This window comes from Ciona intestinalis, chromosome 3 (genome assembly GCF_000224145.3).
Source record: "Ciona intestinalis chromosome 3, KH, whole genome shotgun sequence".
Lineage (NCBI taxonomy): Eukaryota > Metazoa > Chordata > Ascidiacea > Phlebobranchia > Cionidae > Ciona > Ciona intestinalis.
This window is the reverse complement of record NC_020168.2, coordinates 1,592,054-1,601,833: the sequence shown is the minus strand read 5'-3', so window position 1 is coordinate 1,601,833 and position 9,780 is coordinate 1,592,054. Positions and strand designations below refer to the sequence as shown.

At 33.7% G+C, this 9,780-nt stretch overlaps 2 protein-coding genes across 4 annotated transcripts in view; both read left to right on the top strand.

Moving 5' to 3' along the window:
• LOC100179901 overlaps positions 1-2,097 on the top strand; it is a 2,733-nt gene extending 636 nt beyond the window's left edge. The window contains exons 1-5 of one of the 3 annotated variants that reach the window (XM_026833721.1): positions 26-479; positions 785-906; positions 1,093-1,281; positions 1,464-1,540; positions 1,640-2,097. In XM_026833721.1, coding sequence (XP_026689522.1) covers positions 392-479; positions 785-906; positions 1,093-1,281; positions 1,464-1,540; positions 1,640-1,910 — 747 coding nt within the window. In that variant the 5' untranslated portion in view covers positions 26-391 and the 3' untranslated portion in view covers positions 1,911-2,097. Of the gene's footprint in view, positions 1-25; positions 480-784; positions 907-1,086; positions 1,282-1,463; positions 1,541-1,639 lie in introns of those variants that run through there. The other 2 variants (XM_026833719.1, XM_026833720.1) reach the window with 2 other exon arrangements.
• Positions 2,098-5,498: 3,401 nt separating this feature from the next.
• Positions 5,499-8,926, top strand: LOC100177547 (protein fem-1 homolog C). The gene is made up of 7 exons (XM_002126146.4): positions 5,499-5,918; positions 6,066-6,201; positions 6,369-6,439; positions 6,510-6,637; positions 6,962-7,067; positions 7,480-7,531; positions 8,195-8,926. The coding sequence occupies exons 1-7, from the start codon at positions 5,748-5,750 to the stop codon at positions 8,320-8,322; spliced, it is 792 nt and encodes a 263-aa protein (XP_002126182.1). The 5' UTR covers positions 5,499-5,747; the 3' UTR covers positions 8,323-8,926.
• Positions 8,927-9,780: the final 854 nt, after the last annotated feature.

The window sequence follows — 9,780 nt, the reverse complement described above, 5'->3', positions numbered from 1 at the left end:
TTTTAAATTCAGCGCTTTTAAACAAACATGATTAAAGATTAAATGTGACAATTAAGATATGGTATATAAGAAACAACAAGAACAACGGTTCGTCTATAAGGATCTATACGACCATGTCCTCAGCAACTCTTCGTTATTATAAGCGATAATGAATAAAGGTTTGATGACGCAAACTAAATGTGACGTAAATCGGTTCATGAACAAAGTATTTAACCCATTAAATGCATCATCAACGGAAACGAGCAGCTTCGTTCTACTTTTATCAACAAATGACGCATTCTTTCGGACATATGTCGTTTCACAATCGCCTTCTTACATTCCGATTAATCGCTAGTGTTTCTACAACGAGAGCGTTGTTGCTATGTAAGAAGCTGTTTTTCTTTGGTTATCAATGGATTCATGTAAGTCGTGTTTGCCCGGGACTATCAGATTGATTGCTGGTGACGGAATTGATGTTCCTTCTGACGAAAAAGATCCGCGTAAGAATCACTGCTTGTCTAAGTTAACAAACATTGTTGAGGGGTGGTATTGATCGGACACATGGTGTATAACGACCATCAAACAAAACGGAAAGCTTAAGTCGTAAGTGTGGCACGTGTGCAAATAAAGTGTCAACGACGTCCATATAATTATTACACAAAGACAGTTATAGAACGATACCGACATCGAAGTCCAGCTGCTTTGTATCAAAATAATAAACGAGATCAAATCGCAAACATGCTAAAGTGAAGAAACATTCTCGTTTTTGATAAAAAAAACTGGCAAACTAAGCTTTTTTAAACAGGCCGAGGTTGGAGGACATCCGGACGAATTGGTTTAAAAGGAAAGGATTCGATCACCACAGGCATAATCTGTTGGACCACAGTCACAAACGTTAAGGAATATATTTCAATACCCGACCTAAACGTAAGTAAAGCTTTGTAAAATAATCAGTCATATAAATATTTCATGTTAAATTCGAGTGGAACCTATAGGTTAATACCTCCAGACAATGCGGATGGAAGCGACGTGACGCACTTTATACATCGTGTATACACTTATACGTTTGGTAGGATGCGTGGCTCAAGTAAAATACTTTATTTAAAGTTACAGTGCATCAAGATGAACTCTTGGAAAAACATCTGCCATCGCTTACTTTTCTTAGCGTTTGTTGTTATTGGAACGAATGAAGCGCTGTCGATTGCACCACACAGGATTGCGCGATCGAATACAAAATCTGGATTACCATCAAGTGAATACTCGAATTTAAATCTAGTTTCGCCGCAGGTGCTGAAAAGTTTGGTAAGAGAAGATTTAATTCCATAAGTATGGTCAGCTTTTTGTTAATTGATGGATTCGTTTTTCATATCCTTATAAAATGTAAACCCCTAAGAAACCAGATAGGAATTTACAGCAACTTCTTGATGCTCAACAATATAGACACTCTAAAATTTTCCATGTCGTAATTATTTATTTTGAATTAGACTCAATCCAGTTTACCCGATGTAACTGCAGAAGATTACAATGAGTTTGACAATGAAAAGTTGTTTTCTGAACTCATGTGAGTATGTTAACACATGCTTGTTTTATAGACAAAATTAAAGTGTAGACTATTAGGAGTTGTTTTTATTTTTGATCTTATTATATTTTGGACCCACAGAAGCTTGATGTTTCTTCTTACGGAAGATTCTGAGCCATCTTCGCAGAACATCAATTCATCAGCATCTCCACCTTCACCTCAAATAAATCATCATCCGGATTTTAACAGCTTATCCCACCTCCCACAAGAAGCAACAGAGGAGCAAACATCTGTTGAAAAACGGAATCCAGAGGCCGAATTACTAAAAGAAATCTTGAGGGGAAGACGGCTCTCTCGCCAGAGAAAAGTGTACAGCCAGGTTTTAAAAAGCTTGCACCTATACCGTCTTTAAAAAACATTATTAAGCCAAACACAGAAGTTGAACGCCTCATTCTCGAAATGAGTAAAAATGCTATATTTACATTTAATCCACATTTTCCGCAATTTATAATATTTATTTAATTTATCAATGTATCTTTGCTGATAACGGACGTGATGCTTTGTGCTAATTTCAACAATTAAACGCTGCAACTTATGTCGTGTTCTTGTTATATTGCCGAACTAATAGTAGTATATAATGTTGATTTGGTTACTAATGTTTCTGGTTCCGGTAATCAGCCCATAAATGTATGCTTAAATACGCGTACATTTTCACATCGCGAAAATAGACTATAATCCAGATTTTTTGTTTATGAATGATATCTCAATCCGCCTATATAAACCAAATACGAAAAACGCTTAACAAAAGGGAAATACCACGAAGGTAATATCTGTCCATACGAAATTAAAACCTTAACCGGATAATTTCTTCCGTTTTCGTATTAACGCTTAATCGGGTATAAGTTATTTTTAACTTCTCGTTAAAAATAAAATATGATATGCGTTGATTTTACAATTATGTATGAATCGGTCGGCGAATAATCGCTTGCTGTCATCGCCATCGCTGTTTATCGACTGTGGTGTAAACCCTCCTTTACTGCTTTTGATCAAACAATTAATGGTTTAATCAGCATTCTTCTCTTTCCTTATGGCTATAGTGTTAAACAGTTCGAACAATCATGAGTGTTGCCAACATTAGTCACTTCAGGAAACGAGTCCGCCATTTTAGATTTCACGGAGCTTAAATCGCCCATACAAATGCATGGCCGGAGTGCGTTTATTTGGTTCTTGTAGCGATAAAGAACCAACAAGTAGTTGTTTTAAAAATTAAAACATAATTCTTATTTTAAAAAGTGAAGTCTAAGTGTTTATGTGGAGTAAATTAGTATTTTGACTGGTTTTAGCATAGCCTACAGTGCGATTTAAACGATTACTTATGTTGGCGATTAATACTAGCAGAAATCAGCTTATAGTTTGTAGAACAGTATATGCTTATATCTACGAATCTACAGAACCATTAGAACTACAACAAGAAAGGATACGCAGCTCCAAGCAGGGCCTACTAAAAATACAATATAGGTCGGTTTTGAGTGGTACCAGTTAACCGGCTTATCTTCAGTAGGCCATGGTGGGATCAATTAATTAAAGTTAAAGGTACATTTTTTTAACAAAGAGATAGTTAATGCTAGAATTAGGAAAAGAAATATTCAGAAAAAAAGACTTTTAAATAACAACAACAAGAACCGCTGTTGGACGATGAAACCATATATGACCACTTATCAGGATCAACAAGAACAAGTAAGCTCGGCTTTAAGAGAAAGCACGTAATATATTTAGCATAAACTTACCTTGCCCTTGTACTACCAAGATCGACTAAGATCGAGATAAAACCGGAAATAACCAACAATATAACGGATCTTGCTGGTTGGCATTCATGACCGTGTAGCAGTAGGCAGAATACATTCTTAATATGATGCTTAAATAAAAATAATGTTTGAATTACGATTAATAATAATTAACGTACAATCCGTCCCACTTAAATGGTTATAGTTTGATACAGGCTTTAATCGTTGTGTGGATTTCTTATTCCATCACTACTCCTAAATTCCCAAATCAAAGAAGTACAAACCAATGAGTAAAACTTTGACGTAACAATAACAAACTAGCAGACTTGTGTCGTTCCCGTCACGCTCTGAAGGTAATAAAAAACAAACACTCGAACCATTGCTATAGAAGGAAGCGTTAAACCTATTATGAATTTCACACGATTTGTTTTAGACACAATGTTTTGCTTGCACTATGTTCAAAATATTTGAATAAAGCCCACGATAAGTTTGGTTCATTGTTTACCTGGTTACAAGACCAGAAACTTTTCTAAAAATAAAATTATTTTAAAAGTGGAAAAATCTTTTACATATAGAAACGTGGGGAAAGACGGATCCCTTAAACACATATTACCAAATATTTTAAAAAACAAACGGTATTTGGGTTATACTGTATTACGAAATAGTACTATCATTCCGTTGTTAATTTACAATCACTCTTTTTTTTATTCTATATCTTGTCATTGTGTTAGTATATTGTATTTAAATTACCTCTAATGTATAAATTATTAAATTAAAAGCAAGCCTGTAAAAATTCGCAATAAAAAATCTAAAAAACTACTGGGAGAAAAGACGGGGAAAAATGAAATATATTTTATAGTATTCTGAAACTTGTATAGTTGTCATACCGAAATTACCCCACTGTGCTAGTTTCTTTTATATAAATATAGTAGAGTGGGGGGAGATGGGACACTGAAGAAGCACATGTTGCCAAATATCTCCAAAATCAAAATACATGGCGGTTTTTGGTGATATAACAAATTTGTACTATTATTCCATTAATAATTGACAACAATTCAATAAATATATTAAACCACACGAGGAGGTATTTAGTGGTTCACACAACAGGTGCACTTTTACAAATTCGAAAGGACACACGATAGGACAGGACAATTTAATACCATTGTTAATTTTGTTTAATAAGTAAACTTATTACGAGGAATACACAAAACAATACGAAATAATACTGTGCGCTTTAAGAACCTAGTTAAAACCAAAGTTGATAGAAATCGATGGACTTTTGTAAAAACATTCTTTTCCTTGCACTATTGCTATAGTTTTTAACTTGTAACATACATTATATTATTGTATAACATTGTGTTGTTTGAACGTTAATGGGTATTGTTCGAACATCAACTGATAAATATTGTATCCTAAAAATGCGTATAAACTCATACGCTAAATATATTGTATCTTAGAAATGCGTATAAACTCATATAATATACACTATTGCTACATTATTTTCGCACAAGCCACTTCTCATAAATTATCTACAAATGCAAATGACTGAATTTTAAATATATTTTCCATCATACGTTATCTTGTTATTATATCAGTATATTACATTTCAATCCCCTGAGGTATAAACTATTAAATTAAAAGCTAACCTTTTAAAGTTTGACAATAAAAACCTACGGATTAAAGTGTTTCTTTGTGTATTTTTTAAAAATAATAATAAAAATTGAGCGCCCACTTGTGAAAAAAGAGAGTGATGATCTGTTAATGAGTCGTATGTTAAACTAATTAGCATAGTATTAATTAATCTTTTTACTGCAACGGTCGACTAAATCAATCAAAAACAAATCAGAAGTAACCAACAACGCGGGTTTCAGTCGCCATTGGTGACTGTGGAGCAAGAGGTAGAATGCATTTATTCATGTATTATAACTCATGAAACTTAAGACGTATAAGGATTGAAGGTTTATAAACGAATATGTGTAAAATTGAGCGGTTAACTTAAAAACGAGAAACGCGCTAAACTGTGCATGGCGCCCTCTATATAGAGGGCGCCATGGTCGTATGTATTAGTTTATACCGTGCTCACGCATTAGGTCTATGATCTCTTGTTTCTGTGGTCATAGTCAGGTCACGCATTATTGCACACAGTTTATTCAAATAATAAATAAGCTTCTATGGTTACCTACCAGAACCACCGGTATACGTTATATAAAAGCAAAGAGATTAAAACCATCTCTTTGTATAAAAGTGTTCCTTAGTTCTTACTGATACCCGCTGTTCAATTTCATGACTATAACGTGCATGACGAACGTTATATAATACTTTTGTGCCGTTACATATCGCTATTGTACCGTAATAAATCGTTAAAGCAAGTCAGGAGAATTACAGTGATAAAGCATGTTTTTGCACCTCTTCGAAGTTTATTTTTAACACGAACCCCCGACTTTTTTACAAAATAAATTAAGTGGATGCCAGTGACGTCTAAGAAACAGTTTGAAACCAAAATTTCACTGAAAAAAATGGCATTGTTAAAAAATCAGGAAGAAATTTATTTTCAACTTTCAAGTTTATTGGAACGAACAGACATTGCAAGTTCTTCATTTGTTTTGTCTAGTGTGGCAATGAAGTGTGACGAAAAGGTGATATTTAAGTTTATTTCAAACTCACATTCTTAGTTTCATGATATATTTGTATTCAATTGCATGCTGGAAGCTGAACAATATTGCAGCATTTGTTATGTGCAACATGCAAGTAAAGTTGAATTGTAATTTCATGTTCACTTTAAGCTGCTGGAGGAATTCATGAACGACAAACCAGATGTCACTGATAAAAACTTTCGAATTTTTGTTCAAGCTCATTTATATACTGCTTCATTCTGGGGTTTTTTTGATGTTGCTCACGCTCTTATTCAACAAGGAGCAGGTAATTAAACAACACTGCTTCTTCATACTAATCTAGGCCTATAATCAATTTAAAGTTAATGTTATAAAAAAGTCTGATATGGTAGACCTAAAAAAGTCCCTTCTATAACTTGAAATGTATAAGATCAAGGTTCTAAAATGAAAAAATAATTCCTGGGTAATTTCCAGATGTTAACCACAAAAACACATCAACTTTGTGGACACCACTCCATGCTGCTTGCTTTCAAGAGCATGAAAAAGTAAGTTAACCACATGATGGGAATAATATTCTGGCCATGTATTTAAATGTTTTTATTCCATTATTTTTAGTTGATTGTTCTTTTACTTGAAAGTGGAGCAAATATTTACTCACTTGACAAAGATGGAAGAAGTTGTGTTGATATTGCATCTGTATCAAATAAAGTGTGGAGCCATTTTTCTGACCTGGGTTGTAAAAGGTGAATAACTTGGTAGACCACTGTACAGGTGCCATGGCAGTTGTGCTCAGCTCTCATGCCTTTTTACTAGTCTGACGTAGGCTACAACGCTGCTACCGTTGTTGGTATGCGGGAATTGCTCAAACCCAGTTGTCCCTTATGGCTATCATAGCCATTATGATTTGTCAAAATTTTCAGACATACATTACGAAAAACATGTAAAAACTCCAAGAACATAAATATCTATAAAGTTACATACATGATAACTTTAAACCAGTGTTTCCCAATTTGTTGTGGCATTTACAAATGTAAATGTTATCTGTGTAACAGAAATCTCTATTTTAGAACACCTGATGCTCTGTTAATTAAGAAAGGCTTGCTGCAAAACTCAGTAAATGTAATGAAAGACAACTTCCAAATGGATCTTCATACAAAGAGTGGCATTAAACTGGCAAGTTTATTAGTTTGGCAATTTTTAATGATTATGAAATATAGGTTTGTAATCAAACAGATAGACATAGTCCCTTGAAATATGCCTTGTTTAACATGGTTTAAAACAAACGATCGGCAGCCCGAAGTATAAATTTGCAAATAAATTTATTCTGCTCATATTCTTAATGTTCCGAGTAATTCCATATAAAAAATTGTTTATCAGTTTTTATCATGTTAGAATATTTTTTCTTGCTTTTTCAAAGGAAACCTATTGGAAGCAAAACAAAATAACACAATTATTTTAATCAAATTAGTTTATTTGGTTTGTTTGTAACAAAACACAGCCTGTATTTTGATACATGTATCTCTCTCAATAGGTTAATTTATTCTTTGTTTTTTGGAATCTTAATTAAATTAATTTTATATTTTAGATTGAGTATACGCCACCCCAATCTAGTCGGTTTAAGAAATCTGTAAATTCATGTAAGTTAATTTTTGCTTAGTATCAAATAACAAAAATATTATCTCGATAAAATGGTGATCAGTACAAGCATATTATGTCACCATCCTAAATAACCTGTTGTTTTGTTCAATTTTAACAATACTTTATTGGAGGTTTATCACATTATTGGGTCAATTGTCTATTTTTAAGTCACTTGTCTAATTAGCAAGAAAGGTGATACAGGAAATCCCAGCGGCCATTTTTGATACCTTCTACTGGTGCCACTAACGTAAAGTTTGGACACTGTTCCAACTAGACCCCAGCGTACCGATTCTAAAATAAACTTTTAATACTGTATATCAAAAAATATTAATTGCGAATAACAATAGCGATACGAAGTACCTAAAAAATAAAACTTTATTTTCTTTAAACAGGGGGAAATTTGGGTGTTAAATATAAAGAGTATGGTCATAACTTGATTCATATTGAATTTTGAAATATTTTTGCGGAAAATATTACTTACGCACATATCCATGTAGGTCGCTATTATGTTATTTCTATAAAAAAAATAATTTTGTTCACTTTATAAATATAACTGTTCGTCATGAAAATATATTTATGAAATCTTCTAGCAATCCAGTTTTGAACTGGTTATAGCGCTAATTTTTCCAAATACACATCTAGAAACCTTTTTGTTTTTGTAGCCACAGAGATGCAAGCTGCATTAGGTGGAGATGTGTTAGCTGGTAATGATATTACACCAAGACAAAACACCTCATCATCTCGATCTGTGTCAAAGTCTTCAATGTCAAGCTTACTACAGTGGAAATAATATTTCTGTACCTCATAATTATTCATCAAAGTCTCTACAATGATGATGATTCTTAATTTTGATGTACTAACAACCAGAAATTTCAAAGACTATAAAATTCACTGTGTATATGTCAGCTTTTAATGTTTTTATTTTTTTTGTATACACCTATTTATTGGTTGTTCGTCTTTTGCGTAACGTCAGCGGGTGCATTCATACGTCGGACGGTATCGTAATATATTCGTTCCATGGCGCCCTCTATGATTCGTTCCGCTTAATATATTTGTACCGGGCGATATTGCGTATGCTCCGAGACGCTACGCAGGTCGAAGCAAATACACTGACCAACCGGTGTCGCAGAATTCTGGTTCCCCTAAAACTGCTTCGCATTGGCTACTTAACTTATTTTATGAGAAATCTAGAACTCTGCTTCCGAATAAAAATAACAGTTGTTAGATGCGACATATCTTGTACATTTTTTAAAGATTTATATTCTTAAAAAAAGTTGTAACATACGATATTTTAAAGTATATTGAGGCGTGTGAACACTACCGTTAATACGTCATCAACAACGAAAAGGGTGGCGAAACCTCTATATTTTTACATAAAATAAACTATCTAAAAACATGAATATATGTATTCAAGTAATCTTCGTTCGGTGTCGTGATATATTCGTTCCGATTGATATATTTGTGCCAGGCTATTGCGCATTCGTCGAGACGCTACTGCGCATGCCCAGTACCTCAGAACAAATACAATAACGAGCTCTAATAAATACGTAGCCTACCGACTAATAAAAGTTCCGGGGAAACTATTACATAATATATTCTACTGTCTGTCCGGCGCCGTGGCATATAGGTAGCGCGCCTGCTTTTAACCAAGAGGTGATGGGTTCAAGGCTCGACGCTGCTACCATTATGGGCGTACGCGCCCTTAGGCAAGACACCTAACAGCAATTGCTCCAACCCAGTGGTCACTAATGGGTTGTCCAAATTGTCAGCTATACATAAAAAAATAAAAAAATCAACGCCTACAAAGTAACATACATGGTAACTCGTAAGCTGTCACGAGGTGTTAAACCCGTGTGATACTGTCGTTTTTCTGGCCACGCGAAGATATTTATCTGTACCGTTGGCGTCGCTATGATTCATTTTTAGGTGTTACGTAGCGCTATAACATTATTAAAGCTGAATCGATAAAAAATCGACGAATATGTTTGTTATGACGAGTATTAATATTCATTAATATTTTTATTTATTTGTTAAAATTTTGTTAGAATTTTGTTTTATAATCGGTACCGTAGCACACGTATAAGAAGATTTTAAAAGTTTACTATGATTTAGCGAGCATCAAAAAATAGCACCTTACTATTTCGCATTTTTTTACTTGTTCAAAATATACTGTTTCTATTTTACATATTTTTTTAATATTTAAAAACAGTATATATATAGTAGGGTGGGGGAAGACGGGACACCTTTT

Coding starts and splice junctions, on each gene's coding strand:
- LOC100177547 (XM_002126146.4), top strand. CDS start 5,748: ATGCCAGTGACGTCTAAGAAACAGTTTGAAACCAAAATTTCACTGAAA. Junction 6,202..6,368: donor TCTTATTCAACAAGGAGCAG/GTAATTAAACAA, acceptor GGTAATTTCCAG/ATGTTAACCACAAAAACACA. Junction 7,068..7,479: donor CAAAGAGTGGCATTAAACTG/GCAAGTTTATTA, acceptor TTTATATTTTAG/ATTGAGTATACGCCACCCCA.